The sequence below is a fragment of the Oncorhynchus keta genome, unplaced genomic scaffold (genome assembly GCF_023373465.1).
Source record: "Oncorhynchus keta strain PuntledgeMale-10-30-2019 unplaced genomic scaffold, Oket_V2 Un_contig_1510_pilon_pilon, whole genome shotgun sequence".
In the NCBI taxonomy this organism is placed as follows: Eukaryota; Metazoa; Chordata; class Actinopteri; order Salmoniformes; family Salmonidae; genus Oncorhynchus; species Oncorhynchus keta.
Genome location: NW_026279133.1, coordinates 23733 through 45594, shown reverse-complemented (window position 1 = coordinate 45594; position 21862 = coordinate 23733). Strand labels below are relative to the sequence as shown.

The following is a 21862-nucleotide window of genomic DNA, read 5'->3' as shown; positions in this document are numbered from 1 at the left end:
CCCTGGACTTTGGCACCATAAAAAGACTAATAATGCATTACAATACTATGCTGACATATGGGATGGTTTTAAGAAGGCCGTACCATGGATTGTTAAGTCATTTATTTAGTATTTTAGGACATTAAGTATAAACATGATTAAAAATGATTTGATAAAATACAGAATTTGTCCTTTACTACTATATCCCATAGAAACACATTGAATGAAACGTTCATTAAAAAACTAATGGTGAAAACTGATCAACACGTCATTAATATCTGATACATTTAGTATTTTATTAGGATCCCCAGCAGCTACTCTTCCTGGGGTCAAACAGGAAACACTAAAAATATATAATATACATACAATGTGGCAAAAAAGTATTTAGTCAGCCACCAATTGTGCAAGTTCTCCCACTTAAAAAGATGAGGCCTGTAATTTTCATCATAGGTCCACTTCAACTATGACAGACAAAATGAGAGAGAAAAAAATTCAGAAAATCACATTGTAGGATTTTTAATGAATTTATTTGCAATTTTATTTAAAATTATAGACAAGAGAAGATGTTGCCCAGAACAAATTAATGTACAAACATATCAATTCACTTCAACAGTTATTAAAATAAATTCATCAATGACTAAAACAATGAATCTCGCATTAAAATACAATTTAATAAACACTAGTCAATTCATAGCCTGTTTATCATTAAACAAAACGTGTTTGGTAATATCAAAATAATCCACCCAAACTAATGCAGAAAACTGATCATCTTTATCTGATACAGTGCATTCATAAAGTATTCAAACTGCCTGACTTTTTCCACCTTTTGTTACATTACAGCATTATTATAAAATGCATCAATCTACACAAAACACTCCAAAATTACAACAAAAATCAGGTTTATTTAAATTATTTGAAACACCGTACTAATATTGAGTTGCACCCCCCTTTGCCCACAGAACATCCTCAAATCATCGGGGCATAGACTGTCCAAGGTGTTGTTGTGTGCGTTTCACAGGGAAGCTGGCCCATGTTGACTCCAATGCTTCACACAATTATGTCAAGTTGGCTGGGAGTGGATCTACTCTGAATAGCTCATTCCATCTCCTCCCACAGATGCATAATTACAGTGAATTCAGTGTAATATTCTAGGAACCATTCATGGACAAGCCTTGTGGCATAATCCTGCTGAAGAAAACAACTTGCAGATGGATACACTGCTGCAGTGAAGGGAGGCACCTGATATTCTTTAGATATCATGTGGCATTCAAACATTGCTCATCTTTTATCAAGGGGCCCAATGTGTACCCTGAAAACACACCCCAACCATCACACCACCAGCCTGCAATGCTGACACAAGTCATGGATGCAGGCAGTGTAAAGTATTTAAGTAAAAATTATTTAAATAACTATTTTAGTAGTATCTGTACTGGACTGTCGCTTCTCGGCCTTTTGGCTAAGTATCAAGTCGGGCACTGAGGTGCCATGTCCGCTTAGACAAAAGCCGAAGGCCGGAGGGCGGAAAAAACAAAGTTGTGCAGAAAAGATAAAGGATGCCCGGGATCGGGATTGCGAATATGGTGAGGTTTGCCTGGAGGAACAAGGAGGTGGAGCCCTTCGGGAGGGAAACCTTGGGAAGGTCAGTACTGATGGGAACCTTGAAGTTGGAGGTAGGAGACGTGATGTGCCTCCAGGTGAACCAAGCGGAGGCATCCTTTGATGTAACGCTTCACAAGGAGAAGAAGTTTGAGGAGATATTGAAGAAGGCGAGAGAGGTGGGGAAGGAGAGGCCCATGAGCCATTACGAGGTGACCAGCCTGGGAAAGAGCAGTTTCAGGCTGGTCACAGTCAACATGTATAACCCGCATGTGACTGATGAGGAAGTGAGATCGTTCTTGGGACGCTATATGGACAATGTATCGTCGGCAAGACTCATCAGGGACTCCCTGGGCTTCTGGACTGGGAAGAGAGTTTTCCAGACGTTGCTCAGGGAGGACCCAGAGGGGCAGGATGGTTTCCTCCATCCTCCGGCGATGTTCTCCCTGGGGGCTGACAGGGGAACTTTATATTATGCCCGTCAGCCTCCGTTTTGCAGGCGTTGTATGGCCTACGGTCATATCCTCACCTCGTGTGACACAAGGAAGTGTAGGTATTGTGGATCTGGGGAGCACGAGGCGAGGGAATGCAAAGTGCCTAAGGCGTGCCACGGGTGTGGCTCATCTGCACACCTGTGGCGGGAGTGCCCGGCCAGGCAGAGGTCATACGCGTCTGCAGCTGGGGGGAGGGCAGGAGAGGGGGATGGGGGAAGAAGAGGAGGGGAAGGACGGCCTTTTCAGGCGCAGACGGCTGGCCCAGAGGGGGAGGGAGTGGTGGGGGAGGGGGTTCCTGTGGTGGGACCTGTGGGGGTGCCTGTGGCGGAGCCAGTGGGGGGGGAGGGGGTGCCTGTGGCGGGACCGGTGTGGGAGGGGAGGGGGGGGGGGGGGGGACTGCATGTCGAGTTTCCTAGTGGATGAGATGAGGGAATTGGCGGAGGAGCTAGGGGGTGCTGTCTCCCCACTACCTCTTACACCTCTTACACCTCTTCCACAAAAAAAAGAAAGAAAGGGAAGAGGGGGGCAGACGTGACATGCAGTGAGAGGGGGGTGGAAGGGGAGGGGGGTAAGCGAGTGATTGGGATGAGGAGGATGTCTTTGTCCTCACTGTTTGCGGCAGCCCCTCAGCACTTGGGGGAGGGTGAATCCCTGGAAGTGGATCAGGGCTGTTTGGCTGGGGGTTCCCAAATCCTCTTTGAGGGGATGGGGTCCCCTAGCCTCAGCTTGGACGATTTCAGGGAGGAAGCTGGTGGGGAGCCAGGGGTGCAGGGTGCAGGGTACTCCAAACCCTAACACCTTACCTGGAGCCTCCCCTTTTATTTGGGCGTTTTGGGAGTAAGGGGCTTTGTATTGGTTTAATTTAAAATGAATATTTCTGTTTATTTTCTTAGTTTAAATGTTAGGGGGTTAAGGGACTATGTTAAAAGGAGGGCGGTGTTTAGTTTTTTAGAGGGGGTAGGTTTTGATTGTTGTTTCTTACAGGAGGTTCACCTGAGGGATGGAGGGGATGTTGAAAGGTTTAGGAGGGAGTGGGTAAAGGGAGATTCATTGTGGGGCATAGGAGGTGTGCACTCAACGGGGGTAGGGATTTTGTTCGGGAATAAGGAGGTTAAATTAGAGAGCACTTTTGTTATAATGCAGGGTAGAGTATTGGGGATAGATGTAAAGTATAGAGAAGCTAGATATAGGTTAATTGGGGTGTATGGGCCACAGGTGGCGGCAGACAGGAGGGAGATGGTGGACTGTCTGGCGACCCTGTGTGTTACAAACAGGCACTTGGTGATAGGAGGGGATTTTAATATAGATTATGGGGTAGGTGGTGATAGCAGTGCAGGCGCCATCACTGGGCTAATGGCTTACCATGGTCTGGTTGATGGTGGCCTGCACACTACTCCGGCAATGGTCGGTCCTACATGGCGCAACTCCAGGGGGGTTGCGCGGAGGCTCGACTACATTTTTTTATCCAGGTCTTTGGGTCAGTTGTCTGGGCGGCTGTTGCCTGTTTTCTTCACGGATCACGACGGGGTGTTCCTGCAGGTAGGGTCGCCAGTCTGCCTCTTCGGTAGGGGGTACTGGAAGTTAGATCGGGATATACTGGAGGAGCAGGCTTTCGTTGACGCATTTTTTTGTTTCTTTCGGAGGCTTGACGGCCTCCGGTCCATGTGCGAGGGGGTGTTAGAGTGGTGGGATTTAGTTAAAGTGAGGATTAGGGCTTTTATAATAGGATATTGTAGAAGGAAAAAAAGGGAGGAAAGGAGGGAGGTGGATCGTATCCGAAGGTTAATTGAACTCGAGTACGAGGCAGGCAACCTCGGTGGGTCGATTGACTGGGAGAGATTCGCAGCCCTAAAGGCGCAGCTCAGGGAGCTGCAGGAGCACAAGGCTCAAGCTTTCCTGGAGCGTGCGCATAGTGGCTTTCTAGAACATAATGAGACTTGTTCTGCTATGTTCTTTGTCGGTTAGGGCCAGGCAGAGTAGGAAGGTTATGCATGGCGTTAGGGAAGAAAATGGTAGTATAGTAAGCAAACCAGAGGAAATGGTCAGGGTGACAACTGATCATTTCCAAGGTTTATTTAAGGAAAGGGAAATAGATGTAGAGCAGGGAAACGTGTTTTTAGGACACTTGTCCCGGCGGTTGCCAGAGGACATTAGAGACGTGATGGAGGCCCAGATCTCACTAGAAGAGGTTGAGAGCGCTCTTAGGAGGATGGGAAAAGGGAAGGTGCCTGGGATTGATGGGCTGCGGCTGAGTTTTACCTCAAGTTTTGGGGTATACTTGGACCAGTGGTTCTCGAAGTCTTGAAGGCCATCCTTGAGACGGGGGTCCCGGGGGGATCAATGGCTGTTGGTGTGCTGTCACTTCTTTATAAGAAGGGGGAAGCAACTGACCTTGGCAACTGGCGGCCATTGACCATGCTGTGCGTAGATTACAAGATTCTTGCAAAGGTTTTAGCAGACCGGTTGCGCACAGCCCTTCCCTACGTCGTCCACGAGGATCAGACGTGCGGGGTAGAGGGCCGCTCTATAAGATGGAACCTTCAGTTGATGGGGGATTCCATCGCTTGGGTTGAAGATAGAGGGCTGCCTTTAATGGTAGCAGCGCTAGATCAGGCGAAAGCTTTTGATCGCGTGAATAGATATTTTCTATTCAGGGTGTTAGGTAGATTAGGATTTGGGGAGAAGTTTATAGGATGGATACGTACCTTATATGTCGGAGCGGGGTGTCGAGTTAGTGTAAATAGTCACTTAGGTGACGTTTTTGACCTCTCGTCTGGGGTCAGGCAGAGATGCCCACTCTCGGCTCTCCTCTTCATTCTGTACATGGAGCCTCTGGGGGCTGCCATTAGGGCAGACACAGGGGTGGAGGGCTTGTTGATCCCTGGGAGCGGTGGGCTGCGTGTTAAGATGACGCAGTACGCCGACGACACTTCCTTGCTGTTGTGCAAGGACTCGTGCCTGACAAGGTCTCTTGCCATCATTGGGGATTTCACCCAAGCGTCGGGGGCGGTTCTGAATCATGCAAAGTCTTCCGTTAAGTATTTTGGAAGATGGCGCGGTAGAACGGATGTGCCTGGGGGGGGGGTTCTCTCTCTGTGAGGGGGCCCTGAGGATTCTCGGGGTCCATTTTGAGACCTCTGGCTCAGCGACGCTGAACTGGAACATGGGTATCGCAGTGGTGCAGAAGAAGCTAGCAATGTGGAAGGCTAGGTCTTTGTCTTTTATAGGTAAGGTCCGGGTCCTAAAAGTGGATGTATTGCCATCTCTTTTGTATTTGGCATACATCTACCCATTGCCGGTTTGTCTGAGTAGGTCTCTTGTGAGGCTTGTGTTTCAGTTCATGTGGGGTGGCAGGTACGAGTGGGTCGCCAGGGAGCGCATGCTCTGTCCCATCGGGGAGGGAGGTAGGGGGGTACCACATCTCCCCCTCAAGCTGGACGCGATTTTTGTTTCTTTCTTGTTGACGGAGCTTGCTCATCCGGTTATACACCCGTCCGGTTACCTCCTGCGGGTGTTCTTCTTGTATCAGGCGAGAAGCGTAATGGTGTGGTCTAACGCGGGTCCTCGGGCGGAACAGCTGCCGTGGCACTTTGGCCATGCGGCCAAATGGCTGCGTGCGCACCCCGAGGTTGAAGTTGCCCGAGTAGGTTTAGACCACAGGCACCTGTACGAGGAGGTCAGGCAGGCAGGGAGTCCTGCGCCTGTAGCGGGGCATCTCGTCAGTGGTCTGGGAGGGAGTGCAGGCGCGGGGCCTGGACAACAGGCTCAAGGACCTGAATTGGTTGAGCCTCCACAAGTGCTTACCGGCATAGTTTGTCGCGATCCCCCACCTGTCCAAGATCTGCTTGTGGCAGGGAGGAGACTGTGCGCCATGCCTTCTGGGACTGTGCCTTTGCCGGACTAGTATGGGCTAGGGCACGGGTGTTGCTAGGTGTGGTTAGGAGTGACTTTGTGTTGACATGGGCTAGGCTAGAGAGAGGCGTAGGGAGAGTGAGGGGAACGAATAGGGACAGGTTTCTGCTCTGGCTTCTCATGAGTCTCTTTAAAAGGGGACTGTGGGAAGCCAGGCAGAATTTAGTTAAGATAGGGAGAGATTGGGGGGTGGAAGGGATAGTGAGGAGGGTGGAAGGTGATTTGAGGGGGAGGATGAAGAGGGAGGAGAGGAAGTGGGGGCAGCATGCTGCACGGGAGAGGTGGAAGGGGGATTAGGGCTGGGAGTGTTAGAGTGAGATTTGTAAGGGGATAGATTAGGGAAGGGGAGATAGGGAAAGGGTAAGGTATTGGTTAGGTATGACGGGGAGGGACGATGCTCCCCTGAGGTTTGTTTTTGTTTGGTGTTTTTGTAAATATAATTAATTAAGAATGAATGAGAATTATGATTTTGTAAAGTATGAATGGTATAGATGGTAATAAATTATTTTTTCTAAAAAAAAATCTGTACTGGACTACTTATATTTGACAACTTATTTCACTACATTCCTAAAGAAAATAATGCACTTTTTACTCCCTGACACCCAAACGTACTTGTTACATTTTTTTAATGATTAGCATGACAGAAAATGGTCCAATTCATGCACTTATCAAGAGAACATCCCTGGTCCTCCCCACTGACTCTGATCTGGCAGACTCACTAAACAGAAATGCATCGTTTGTAAATTATGTCTGAGTGTTGGGAGTCTGCCCCTGGCTATCCGTAATATCAAAAAACAAGACAATTGTGCAGTCTGGTTTGCTTAATTTAAGGAATTTGAAATGATTCACACTTTTACTTTTGATTCTTAAGTATATTTACAACCAAATACTTTTAGACTTTTACTCAAGTAGTATTTTACTGAGTAACTCACTTTTACCTGTGTCATTTTCTATTAAGGTTTCATAACTTTCACTCAGTCTGACAGTTAGGTACTTTTTCCACCACTGGATGTATGTCCTCGTGGTTTCCTCCCCCAGTCCTCCCATCAGCATGAAACAGCAGGAACAGGGATTCATCAGACCAGGCAACAGTTTTACAATTTTCAGTGTCCAGTGTTTTCATTCCTTAGCCCACCTGGGTTCACCTGGTCAGTCTGTCATGGAAAGAGCAGGTGTCCTTAATGTTTTTTTTTGTTTAGTTTTTTACAATAGAGTGTTCTACGCTTCATTTGATCCAATTCAATGTTGCCAATTATTTAATGACATGAGAATTAAGTGACAAATCTTAGCTGGACTGAGAGAACTGATGAGGCTTCTCTCCTTTATGTACACATTGGTGTCTTTTTAAATGGCCCAATCTGTAGAATCTCTTCTCACAGTCAGTGCAGTGATAAGGCTTCAGTCAAGTGTGTATCCGTTGGTGTGTTTTTACATTTCCCAATCTGGAGAAACTCTTGCCACATTAAGAGCAGGAGTAAGGCTTCTCTCCAGTGTGTGTTCTGACAAACTTTTAGGTCAGTTGATGTTGTGAAGCATTTTACACAATCAGAGCAGGATTAAGGCTTCACCCCTGTATGTACACGTTCATGTCTTTTTAAGTTGTCCAGTTTAGAGAAACTCTTTCCACAGTCAGAGCAGGAATAAGGCTTCACTCCTGTATGTACACGTTCATGTCTTTTTAAGTTGTCCAGTTGAGAGAAACTCTGTCCACAGTCAGAGCAGGAATAAGGCTTCACTCCTGTATGTATACGTTCATGTGTTTTTAAGTGGCCCAGTTGAGAGAAACTCTTTCCACAGTCAGAGCAGGAGTAAGGCTTCTCTCCTGTGTGTATACGTTCATGTGTTTTTAAGTCCCCCAATTGAGAGAAACTCTTTCCACAGTCAGAGCAGGAGTAAGGCTTCTCTCCTGTGTGTGTTCTCCGGTGAACTTTTTGCTCAGTTGATGTTTTGAAGCATTTTTCACAGTCAGAGCAGGAGTACGGCTTCTCTCCTGTATGTACACGTTCATGTGTTTTTAAGTCGCCCAGTTGAGAGAAACTCTTTCCACAGTCAGAGCAGGAGTAAGGCTTTTCTCCTGTGTGATTTCTTTGGTGAACTTTTAGAGCAGTTGATCTTTTGAAGCATTTTTCGCAGTCAGAGCAGGAGTAAGGCTTCTCTCCTGTATGTATACGTTCATGTCTTTTTAAGGTGCCCAGTTGAGAGAAACTCTTTCCACAGTCAGAGCAGGGGTAAGGCTTCTCTCCTCTGTGCACTCTCTGATGAACTGTCAGAGCCTTTGATGTTGTGAAATTCTTCCCACAGTCAGTACAGGAAAACAGATTCTCTCCTGTGTGTATTTTTACATGTAATTTTAGCTTTGATATAACTGAAAAATTCTCCTCACAATGTGGGCAGTGGTGAGACCTCTTAGCTCTGTGATCTTCCTGCTGTTGCTCTCTGGATGTAGAGAATGTCTCAACATGGTCTCCTGTGAGAACAACATCAGAAGAACCAGTCAGTTGTGTGATACACTACAGGTCAAAAGTTTCAGAACACATACTCATTCAAGGGTTTTTCTTTATTTGACTATTTTCTACATTGTATAATAGTGAAAACATCAAAACACACATGGAATCATGTAGTAGCCAATAAAGTGTTAAACAAATCAAAATACATTATATTTGAGATTCTTCAAATAGCCACCCTTTGCCTTGATGACAGCATTGCACAATCTTGGCATTCTCTTACCATGAGAAAGAGATTTCCCAATCTTATCTTCTTCATCTTTAATGTTGACATTCAGCTCCAGTGTTTGACTGCAGTCTTCCAGCTTCACTGATGCCATCTCTGGATCCTGCAGTGCAAACTGGGCTCCACTGTCATAATCAGGACCCAGTGACTGTAGGTTTGGACTCAGTGTGGAAGGAGAGAGGCAGGCTGGGTTTGTCCTCACTATTGATGTTACCGGTCTCAGACTTAATTCCAGTTGTCCTGTAGTAACATTGAGAAACAGACACAGAAAGTTATCGTCTTGACAGTTCTGGCACTTTTTATTCTCAATAAAATATATAATATTTCTTCTTGTTAAATGATCTATTTTAGTGCTTGACTTGGACCGAAATAGGTTTCGGTACTCATTTTTAGGTGCAGGAGCTCCAAAATACTCTTAATATTCTGTCCAAGTTAACCTCTTCAACCTATGGGGGCGCTATTTCATTATTGGATAAAAAAAAAACGTGCCCGTTTTAAGCACAATATTTTGTCACAAAAATATGCTCGAATATGCATAGCTTTGGAAAGAAAACACTCTGACGTTTCCAAAACTGCAAAGATATTATCTGCGAGTGCCACAGAACTGATGCTACAGGCGAAACCAACATGAAACTTCAAACAGGAAATTAGCAGAATTTGAGGCTCTGTTTTCCATTGTCTCCTTATATGGCTGTGAATGCGCCAGGAATGAGCCTTCCCTTTCTGTCGTTTCCCCAAGGTGTCTGCAGCATTGTGACGTGTTTGTAGGCATATCATTGTAAGATTGGCCATAAAAGACTACATTTACCAGGTGTCCGCCCGGTGTCCTTTGTTTAAATTTGTGCGTAATCTTCAGCTGCAGGCATTTTCCCATGGGATTCAGAGGGGAAAGCACACTTCCACGAACGATATATCATCGAAGAGATATGTGAAAAACACCTTGAGGATTGATTCTAATCAACGTTTGCCATGTTTCAGTCGATATTATGGAGTTAATTTGGAAAAAAGTTTGGCGTTTTGATGACTGAATTCAGGTTTTTTTGGTAGCTAAACGTGATGTACCAAACGGAGCGATTTCTCCTATACAAAGAATATTTTTGGACAAACTGAAAATTTGCTATCTAACTGAGAGTCTCCTCATTGAAAACATTCGAAGTTCTTCTGCTAAATGGCATATTATTTATTATATTATTATTTATTCTTCAAAGGTAAATTATTTTATTTGAATGCTTTTCTGGTTTTTGTGAAAATGATTCCTGCTGAATGCTAACGCTAAATACTACGCTAGCTATCAATAGCTATCAATACTGTTACACAAATGCTTGTTTTGCTATGGTTGAGAAGCATATTTTTGAAAATCTGAGATGACAGTGTTGTTAACAAAAGGCTAAGCTTGAGAGCTAGCATATTGATTTAATTTCATTTGCGATTTTCATGAATAGTTAAAGTTGTGTTATGCTAATGAGCTTGCGGATAGATTTACACAATCCTGGATACAGTTTTTTTCGTAGCTAAACGTGACGCAGAAAACGGAGCAATTTGTCCTAAACAAATAATCTTTCAGGAAAAACTGAACATTTGCTATCTAACTGAGAGTCTCCTCATTGAAAACATCCAATGTTCTTCAAAGGTAAATTATTTTATTTGAATGCTTTTCTGGTTTTTGTGAAAATGTTGCCTGCTGAATGCTAACGCTAAATGCTACGCTAGCTATCAATACTGTTACACAAATGCCTGTTTTGCTATGGTTGAGAAGCATATTTTGAAAATCTGAGATGACAGTGTTGTTAACAAAAGGCTAAGCTTGAGAGCTAGCATATTGATTTCATTTCATTTGCGATTTTCATGAATAGTTAATGTTGCGTTATGGTAATGAGCTTGAGGCTGTATTCACGATCCCGGATGGCTCGTCGCAACAGGTTTTTAGCACCGATCTAATTTCAATAGATCAGGTAGATACGCATTTAGACCAAAACATGAATTCATTACAATTAGACAAAGTACCTGTTTTAATTAGTCTACACGACGTAAATGCACTTAACCTATAATAGTTTTTCCCGAATTCGCATAAATGACTAAAAACCATTCAGTACAAGGTTGCAGTATGTTTTAAGCAGCACTATGTACTATTTTCCTGAATAACCTTGTCTTCACTGTATTATTCCAATCAAAAACCAATAGTATTTCCGTTCACATCATAGTAACATTTATAGATAAATATAGAAACAACTGCATGCGTCTGGATATTAGTAAACATGTGGAAAACTGATAATCATTACATTCTGCTTCAGAAATGTAGTGTGACCGTGAAATTGTCTCTGTGGACCAGCACTGAATTCTGTTGACGCAGACAGAGTGGGTGCCACCATTTTACCAGCTTGTGAATTTTACACAAAACCAATAACATGCTAAACAAACTCAGATATCTCAAATAAATAGATTCTTGAGGAAATTATGTACACTGCTCAAAAAAATAAAGGGAACACTTAATCAACACAATGTAACTCCAAGTCAATCACACTTCTGTGAAATCAAACTGTCCACTTAGGAAGCAACACTGATTGACAATAAATGTCACATGCTGTTGTGCAAATGTAATAGACAACAGGTGTAAATTATAGGCAATTAGCAAGACACCCCAAATAAAGGAGTGGTTCTGCAGGTGAGGACCACAGACCACTTCTCAGTTCCTATGCTTCATGGCTGATGTTTTGGTCACTTTTGAATGCTGGCGGTGCTTTCACTCTAGTGGTAGCATGAGACACAAGTGGCTCAGGTAGTGCCTCACAACCCACACAAGTGGCTGTCAGGTAGTGTCAGAGCTGGAGGCGCTACCAGGAGACAGGCCAGTCACCAGGATGGCACATCAACCCAGCAGCAGGCTGTTTGGCAAGAGGAGGGAGGAGCACTTTGCTGTGTGTGTCTGCTCAAACGTAGACTGAGGGTGGTATGAGGGCCACATCCATAGGTGGGGGTTGTGCAAGAACACCAAGATTGCCAGCACCAAGATTGGCAAATTCGCCACTGGCGCCCTGTGCTCTTCACAGATGAAAGCAGGTTCACACTGAGCACGTGACAGACGTGACAGAGTCTGGAGACGCCGTGGAGAACGTTCTGCTGCCTGCAACATCCTCCAGCATGACCGGTTTGGCGGTGGGTCAGTCATGGTGTGGGGTGGCATTTCTTTGGGGGGCCTCACAGCCCTCCATGTGCTCGCCAGAGGTAGCCTGACTGCCATTAGGTACCGAGATGAGATCCTCAGACCCCTTGTGAGACCATATGCTAGTGCTGTTGGCCCTGGGTTCCTCCTAATGCAAGACAATGCTAGACCTCATGTGGCTGGAGTGTGTCAGCAGTTCCTGCAAGAGGAAGCCATTGATGCTATGGACTGGCCCGCCCATTCCCCAGACCTGAATCCAATTGAGCACATCCGGGACATCATGTCTCGCTCCATCCACCAACGCCACGTTGCACCACAGACTGTCCAGCAGTTGGTGGATGATTTAGTCCAGGTCTGGGAGGATATCCCTCAGGAGACCATCCGCCACCTCACCAGGAGCATGTCCAGGCATTGTAGGGAGGTCATACAGGCACGTGGAAGCCACACACACTACTGGGCCTCATTTTGACTTGTTTTAAGGACATTACAAAAGTTTATCTTCTTGACATCACAGTTCTGGTTCTTTCTTTATTCTGAAGAATGTTGTGTACCCAGAACTTCCTGTTCCCCCACTACCACAGTGCAGCCACAGGTAGAACAATGAGACAGATATTTCACCGGATGTAGGAATGTGAAGCATCTGCTTAGCATTTCCACTCACTATCAAATATGGTAGTGAGAGGAAGCCCACTGGCCGGCAGTGGGAGAAGATGGAACGAGATGGATTTTGGTCGACATTCTGCAAATGTTCTAATCGATGAAACATCTGATCTTAGTACAGTTTTCTGTTCGCAAAACTAAAATCAGTTGTGAACAGAGTAGACTAAGTTTTGTAGACTTCACCCTTAAAAAAATAAAAAATAAACTTTTGCAAAGACGTTGAGAAGGAACGCAAAGACTAATTGAGTTATTGCACACGAGTGCTTCATAGAGGAGGCGCCCTAACAGAAATATGCAGATTTGCGCTAGAACGCGCCAATAGGATCTCGCTAGCTGTTGTCTATCTTGGTTTGGTGGATACTTGGAATGGCCCTACGCTGTTATGTGAGAAGGGAAGTGCTTCATTTCAGTTGGATCCTCCAGCACCTGTCACTTTTTTTGTCTTTCGTTCTGGAACCCATTTGCCAGAATCAGGTACCTCTTGTGGCATGAAAAATAATTTCCACTGTTAGCAAAGTAAACATCCTAATTAAAGGAATCAGAGTAATTACATTTGGACAAGCTGTCGTACACGTCGACCCAGACCATCCCAAACATGTTCAAAGGGTGACATGTCTGGTGAGTATGCAGGCCATGGAAGAACTGGGACATTTTCAATTGTGTACAGATCCTTGCGACATGGGGCAGTGTATTGTCATGCTGAAACACGAGGTGATGGCGGAGGATGAATGGCAGGACATTGGGCCTCAGGATCTTATCATGGTTTCTCTGTGCATTCAAATTGCCATTGTTAAATTCAATTGTGTTCATTGTCTGTAGCCTGCCCATACCAATACCCCGATATCACCACAGGGCACACTGTTCACAACATTGACATCAGCAAACCGCACACCCACACAACATACTGGTGGTCTGCAGTCGTGAGGCTGGTTGGGCATACTGCCAAATTCTCTAAAACAACATTGAAGGCTGCATATGGTAGAGAAATTAATATTACGTTCTCTGGCAACAGTAGTCCTTTCGGTCTTGGAGGCCCAAAAATGTCTCAGCTGCAGATAGGAGGTCCAGATTCTTGGACTTCTTGTGCAGTACAATTTATAACTGTGGCTATAAATACTAAAATATCCACCTTCACAGTGTATCCAGATCACTTGATTGACGTACAACATTTACAACTAGTTGCGGTGCATCCAGCTCCATATCTGCATCAGAACTGTGGCCTTTTGCCCCGATAACTCTCGTCACCACCTCCACATCTATTCCACATAAGAGATTTGCTGTACAGCCCTGATCCTTGACACCTCAACCACTTTCACCCTAACAGGACACTCTGGGAATTCAAGAATATGAACCCAATCACAGTTGCAAAATGTTACATTCACATACTTTCAATAACATATTCCTAGCCTGATACCACAACACAGGGTATTTGGCTTGTAGCTACTGATGGATTCTGGGTATTAACTCCTGACCTTGGGATAGGGTTAATTATAAGGTATCCTATTGAAATATTGAGAGCTTACACCAGAAGTAAATGGTTATCTGTAGGGGAAGGTATATAGTGTGTGCAATTAAGCTTGGAATGTGCTGAGTGCAGGGAAAGCAATCACGTGTCAGGTATTGATAAGGGGAGAGAGCCATGGATTAGTGATGAAGGGGGTTAAAGGTCAGGTCACCTTTTTTCCCCCACCAGGTATAGGCTAGTTGAGAACAAGTTCTCATTTACAACTGCGACCTGTTCAAGATAAAGCAAAGCAGTGTGACACAGACAACAACACAGAGTTACACATGAAATAAACATACAAGCCAATTACACAATAAGTCAATGACACAGTAGAAAAAAAGAAAGTCTATATACAGTGTGTGCAAAAGGCATGAGGAGGTTGGCAATAAATAGGCCATAGTAGTGAATAATTACAATTTAGCAGATTAACACTGGAGTGATAAATGTAGAGATACTGGTGTGCAAAAGAGCAGAAAAGTAAATAAAATAAAAACAGTATGGGATGAGGTAGGTAGATTGGGTGGGCTATTTACAGGTGGACTATGTACAGCTGCAGCGATCGGTTAGCTGCTCAGATAGCTGATGTTTAAAGTTAGTGAGGGAAATATAAGTCTCCAACTTCAGTGATTTTTGCAATTCGTTCCAGTCACTGGCAGCAGAGAATTGGATGGAAAGGCGGCCAAAGGAGGTGTTGGCTTTGGGGATGATCAGTGAGATACACCTGCTGGAACGTGTGCTACGGGTGGGTGTTGTTATCGTGACCAGTGAGCTGAGATAAGGCGGAGCTTTACCTAGCATAGACTTATAGATGACCTGGAGCCAGTGGGTCTGGCGAGGAATATGTAGCGAGGGCCAGCCGACTAGAGCATACAGGTTGCAGTGGTGGGTGGTATAAGGTGATTTGGTAACAAAACGGATGGCACTGTGATAGACTGCATCCAGTTTGCTGAGTAGAGTATTGGAAGCTATTTTGTAGATGACATCGTCAAAGTCGAGGATCGGTAGGATAGTCAATTTTACTAGGGTAAGTTTGGCGGCGTGAGTGAAGGAGGCTTTGTTGCGAAATAGAAAGCCGATTATAGATTTGATTTTGGATTGGAGATGTTTAATATGAGTCTGGAGGGAGAGTTTACGGTATTTATAGTTGTCCACATATTCTAGGTCAGAAGTGTCCAGGGTGGTGATACTTGTCGGGGGGAGCATGAATTTGGTTTTACTAGCGTCTAAGAGCAGTTGGAGGCCACGGAAGGAGTGTTATATGGCATTGAAGCTCGTTTGGAGGTTAGTTAGCACAGTGTCCAAGGAAGGGACAGAAGTATACAGAATGGTGTCTGAGACCCAGAGTCTCTTTTTCAAGGGAGACCTGGTCAAGAAGGCAGCAACAATCAATACATTACATCATTAAAAACATACAACAACATGATCCAAAAAAAATACATTTACACTTCTCCATAAGAGTCTCCCATCAATATTTTAAATTCATTCAGTGGCAACAGGCTGCTCCACTATGACAACACTCAACTAATCATCTAGAAGAAAATGTGAACCATTGTCTCAATATTATGGCTATGAACTTTAAATTAGGACAACTTGTCATCTTTCTCCAAATTAGGTATTTGTAAGATGACATATTTGGAAGGATAAGCCACCAGATGTGACAATGCAAACCTCTCTGGCAGAGTTCTAGCTCTGGGAAAGGTCATGAATTTTGTTTTTTGTACATTCAAGACCAGTTTGAGACCATAACTGCTGTGCTTTGGCAAAGTGGGTATTATATCCTTCCTGTTTGGTCCTGTCCGAAATCTTTTGTTAGACCGATTTCCCTTCTGAACCTGTATTTGCATCGGATGGGGCCACAGTGAAAAACCATCAAGGTTTTCACAATGTGAGGACACATGTGAAGGTCCCCTGAACCTGGCAAGGTTGGGGACTTCCCCACCTCTCTGAAAGGGACCCCTCACTCACCCATTGATCATCCAGCCTATTTAATCCAGGATGGCATTGAGTAAAGAGCAGGCACAGTAACAGCTACATAATGCCAGATTTTAGAGGTATTTCAGCACAGGTGTGCAACAACCAGTAGACTGTTGTGCAGAACGTAGATGTTCCCACAGCCCAAGTGCATCAGGTTTTCCAATCCGATGACCGCTTCTCCGCTCCTAACCTTCAGTGTGTCACCAGCGCTGGCGTAGTGGCCTTAAGCACGAGACAGGAACTACTTCTGTAAACGGTTGAAGATATGGCGTAGCAGGCCCCACTGCAGAAGGTGCCACTAACAACTTTATTGTCATAACCTTTTAAGCTTTTTCAGGGCACGAGACAAGGATGCCCAGACAGTCGCAGGACTCTTTCTTTTAGCTATAGAACCCTTTGCCATTGCAGTACCAGGGCCCAACCGTTAATTAGTGGAATTAAAAAGATTTCGAACCTTCAGTGGTCACCAGTGCTGGCAAACCCTCTTATTCCTAACAGATCAAAGAACCCTTCCCTCTCCATTGGTTTATTTAACCAGGAAAAGCCTATTGAGACCCAGAGTCTCTTTTTCAAGGGAGACCTGGTCAAGAAGGCAGCAACAATCAATACATTACATCATTAAAAACATACAACAACATGATCAAAAAAATAAACATTTACACTCCTCCATAAGAGTCTCCCATCAATATTTTAAATTCATTCAGTGGCACTAGGCTGCATGCATATACAACAAGTCACCATAATCAACTAGAGAGAAAATGTAAGCTTTGTCACAATATTATCCACATGAACTTTAAAAGGACAACTTGTCATCTAACCAAATACCTAGTTATTTGTAAGATGACACTTTTTCAAAGGATTAAGCCACCAGATGTGACAATGCAACCTTCTCTGGCAGAGTTCTAGCTCTGGGAAAGGTCATGAATTTAGTTTTTTTTGTACATTCAAGACCAGTTTGAGACCATAACTGCTGTGCTTTGGCAAAGTGGGTGGGGTTATATCCTTCCTGTTTGGTCCTGTCCGGGGGTATCATCGGATGGGGCCACAGTGACTCCTGACCCCTCACTCACCCATTGATCATCCAGCCTATTTAATCCAGGATGGCATTGAGTAAAGAGCAGGCACAGTAACAGCTACATAATGCCAGATTTTAGAGGTATTTCAGCACAGGTGTGCAATGACCAGTAGACTGTTGTGCAGAACGTAGATGTTCCCACAGGTAGAATAAATATCATTAAGATTAATATTCAAGGTGCATGGCACCAACTTTTTTCCAACAGAGGGGGTTGCAACATACAGTGGTACCGCTGGGCTCACGCTCCTAACCTTCAGTGTTTTGTCACCAGCGCTGGCGTAGCAGGCCTTGCACGCAGACAGACGCTCCTAACCTTCAGTGGATGACCAGCGCTGGCGTAGCAGGCCTTGCACGCAGACAGACGCTCCTAACCTTCAGTGGTGACCAGCGCTGGCGTAGCAGGCCTGTTAACGCAGACAGACCATCCTAACCTTCAGTGTCTGACCAGTTAAATGGCGTAAAAGGCCTTGCACGCAGACAGACCTCCTAACCTTCAGTGTGACCAGCGCTGGCGGGAGCAGGCCTTGCACGCAGACAGACGCTCCTAACCTTCAGTGTCACCAGCGCTGGCGTAGCAGGCCTTGCACGCAGACAGACCCTCCTAACCTTCAGTGTGCACCAGCGCTGGCGTAGCAGGCCTTGCACGCAGACAGACGCTGCTCCTAACCTTCAGTGTTGCACCAGACGCTGTTAAATAAAGCGTAGCAGGCCTAAATGCAAAAATATGCGCAGACAGACGCTCCTAACCTTCAGTGTGACCAGCGCTGGCGTAGCAGGCCTTGCACGCAGACAGACGCTCCTAACCTTCAGTGTGACCAGCGCTGGCGTAGCAGGCCTTGCACGCAGACAGACGCTGGCAAGTTCCAACTCCAGAAAGGTGTCGGAAACAAAAATAAAGGCCACTCAATCCGAAATCTTTGTACAAGTATATTTCGTAAAATAGAGACTGAGATCTAAAAAATAATATTTGTTATATACAGCATCCACCTTCACATCAAAAGTACTTGCTTCTATAAACAGGATCTGGGTCATTAAAACATAACTCTTAAAACTCTGATTTCAAGGATCACATACAAACGGACAGACTGATTGGCTACCATCTTGGATTTGTAAATGTAATTAATAACTTAATAAAGTTAAAAAATAAAACCAAATCTTCCATCCTTTTCCTCAACAAACAAGATACTGAATCCAGTTGTACAGCATCTATTTGTGAATACAGAACAAGGTTTCACATATCTTGGTATTAAAAATCACACCAGAAATGAGCTCCTTGAGCTCAGCAAATTATGAACCAACGGTACCGAGTATAACATAATCCATCAACAGATGAACATTACTGCTTGTATCTACTATTGGTAGAATAAATATCATTAAGATTAATATTCTGCCCAAATTCCTTCATCTATTTCAATCAATTCCTCTGGCTACACCAACTTTAGATCTGAAAGATACCTGAAGCAACAGAAAACAAAGGCTTAGACTTCCTCTTCTTTATCTGGCCTATGACAGAGGGGGGTTGCAACATACATTGGTATTACTGGGCTGCACAAATTAGGGCTGCAATGTTTTGGTTCTCCAAGAAACCATACCTACCCTGGCCGCAGACTGAAATGCTATTCACAACAGGCTTAACTTTGGATGGTTAGAGCGTTGGGCCAGTAACCGAAAGGCTGCTAGATGGAATCCCAGAGCTGAGAAGGTAAAACATGTCGTTCTGCCCCTGAACAAGGCTGTTAACCCACTATTACTAGGCCATCGTTGAAAATAAGATCTGACTTGCCTAGTTAAATAAAGGTTAAATAAAATAAAACAACTCTGCCACCTTTAAGAAACTAAACAAGAATACTATTAATCCCTTTGTTAAAAACACCAACTATATGCCACAAAGTACAGCAATATCTGGGTGAATCCCCTGTATTATCCAGTTTTACACCCATTTGGTGTAATGACAATTTCACACCTGGTAAAACTGACTAGGGGTTTAAATAATGGACGAGAAAAGGTATTGTTAAAGTAACGGACTGGTTTAAAGAATTGACAACGACAGGTATTGAATTGTAAAATTCCTCCACTCACTATGACAAGGGTTAGTAACTACACAGACTCATTTCATATCATCCTCCACTCACTATCACAAGGGTTAGTAACTACACAGACTCATTTCATATCATCCTCCACTCACTATCACAAGGGTTAGTAACTACACAGACTCATTTCATATCATCCTCCACTCACTATCACAAGGGTTAGTAACTACACAGACTCATTTCATATCATCCTCCACTCACTATCACAAGGGTTAGTAACTACAGACTCATTTCATATCATCCTCCACTCACTATCACAAGGGTTAGTAACTACAGACTCATTTCATATCATCCTCCACTCACTATCACAAGGGTTAGTAACTACACAGACTCATTTCATATCATCCTCCACTCACTATCACAAGGGTTAGTAACTACACAGACTCATTTCATATCATCCTCCACTCACTATCACAAGGGTTAGTAACTACAGACTCATTTCATATCATCCTCCACTCACTATCACAAGGGTTAGTAACTACAGACTCATTTCATATCATCCTCCACTCACTATCACAAGGGTTAGTAACTACAGACTCATTTCATATCATCCTCCACTCACTATCACAAGGGTTAGTAACTACAGACTCATTTCATATCATCCTCCACTCACTATCACAAGGGTTAGTAACTACACAGACTCATTTCATATCATCCTCCACTCACTATCACAAGGGTTAGTAACTACAGACTCATTTCATATCATCCTCCACTCACTATCACAAGGGTTAGTAACTACAGACTCATTTCATATCATCCTCCACTCACTATCACAAGGGTTAGTAACTACAGACTCATTTCATATCATCCTCCACTCACTATCACAAGGGTTAGAAACTACAGACTCATTTCATATCAACCCACTCAAAACACAGACTGTTTGACAGTTTGTCTACTTCACTTCTTTAGTCTCCTCTCTGATCACTCCAGATAGACCAGTTAATACAACATGCTGACAATACTGGTGTCAAACCACCAAGTCTCAGTAGCATGAAATACATTAACCTTTCAATTGAAACAGTTCTACTGCAACTTTTCATGCACAGCGGGAAGTTGGAATGAACACAGACTCAATGAGAAAAAACATGTGCTTACTAAGAGAAACCGATTTCTCCTCTTCTTCATCTTTAATGTTGACATTCAGCTCCAGTGTTTGACTGCAGTCTTCCAGCTTCACTGATGCCATCTCTGGATCCTGCAGTGCAAACTGGGCTCCACTGTCACAATCAGGACCCAGTGACTGTAGGTTTGGACTCAGTGTGGAAGGAGAGAGGCAGGCTGGGTTTGTCCTCACTGTTGATGTTACCGGCCTCAGACTTAATCTGAGTCAGCCTGTAGTAATAAAGAGAAAAGGACACAAAAGTTATTGTCTTGACAGTTCTGTCACGTTCATATTCTCTAAAAATATTTTTTAAATTGCCAATTATGTAATTACAATAGATCAGGTAGCTAAGCATTGACAACAAAACATTCATTCATTCACATTAGACAAAGTACATACTTTAAATTAAACAACACAAGTGCACGTAACCATAACATGCCATTTATAAAAAAGAAAACGTCTCCTTTAAGCAGTACTTCAAAGTATTTTTACTTAGTTACTTTACACCACTGACAATTGTATTTCCCATTCACACCATAGTAACAATTATAGATAAAGATTGAAACAACTGAATGTGTCTGAATATTAGTACACATGTAGAAAACTGATGATCATTACATTCAGCTTCAAAATAGTGCAACCGTGAAATTGTCTCTTTCCCCATTCAGAGACGCTAACTGCTTTAGTACACCTGCACTGCTAACCCATTCAGAGACGCTAACTAGATTTAGTAACCTGCATTGAAGACAACTGAATTTAGTACACCTGCACTGCTACCCCATTCAGGACGCTAACAAAATTTAGTAACCTGCACTGCTACCCCATTCAGAGATGCTAACTGCTTTAGTACACCTTACTGCTACCCCATTCAGAGACACTTTAACACAGAGATTACTGCTGCTACCCCATTCATAGATGCTAACTGATTTAGTACTGAACGCTGCTTTTTTACACCTGCACTGCTACCCCATTCAAGATCCTGCCATTCTACCCCATTCAGAGATGCTAACTGCTTTAGTACACCTGCACTGCTACCCCATTCAGAGACGCTAACTGCTTTAGTACACCTGCACTGCTACCCCATTCAGAGATGCTAACTGCTTTAGTACACCTGCACTGCTACCCCATTCAGAGACGCTAACTGCTTTAGTACACCTGCACTGCTACCCCATTCAGAGATGCTAACTGCTTTAGTACACCTGCACTGCTACCCCATTCAGAGACGCTAACTGCTTTAGTACACCCCATGCTGCTTTACCCCAGAGATGCTAACTGCTTTAGTACACCTGCACTTCCCATTCAGAGATGCTAACTGCTTTAGTACACCTGCACTGCTACCCCATTCAGAGACGCTAACTGCTTTAGTACACCTGCACTGCTTTACCCCATTCCCCATTCAGAGACGCTAACTGCTTTAGTACACCTGCACTGCTACCCCATTCAGAGACGCTAACTGCTTTAGTACACCTGCACTGCTATTCCCCATTCAGAGACGCTAACTGCTTTAGTACACCTGCACTGCTACCCCATTCATCCTCCCATTCACCTGCACTGCCCCCATTCAGATTGCTAACCTGATGCTTTAG

At 44.1% G+C, this 21862-nt stretch overlaps 2 protein-coding genes across 10 annotated transcripts in view; one reads left to right on the top strand and one right to left on the bottom strand.

The window, feature by feature from the left end:
* LOC118370533 (zinc finger protein 420-like) overlaps positions 1–21862 on the top strand; it is a 130465-nt gene that overhangs the window by 90072 nt on the left and 18531 nt on the right. The window lies entirely within an intron of this gene.
* On the bottom strand, positions 554–20426 carry LOC127918853 (zinc finger protein 501-like). 2 transcript variants are annotated; one of them, XM_052502130.1, is made up of 4 exons: positions 20270–20426; positions 8709–8951; positions 8365–8448; positions 554–2028 (listed from the first exon to the last, which is right to left on the bottom strand). In XM_052502130.1, exons 1-4 carry the CDS (start codon positions 20358–20360, stop codon positions 1883–1885), a joined length of 564 nt encoding a protein of 187 aa, XP_052358090.1. In that variant the 5' UTR covers positions 20361–20426; the 3' UTR covers positions 554–1882. The 2 variants fall into 2 exon arrangements, with proteins under 2 accessions (XP_052358090.1, XP_052358089.1); XM_052502129.1 differs by lacking the exon at positions 554–2028 and having other exon boundaries at positions 5926–8448.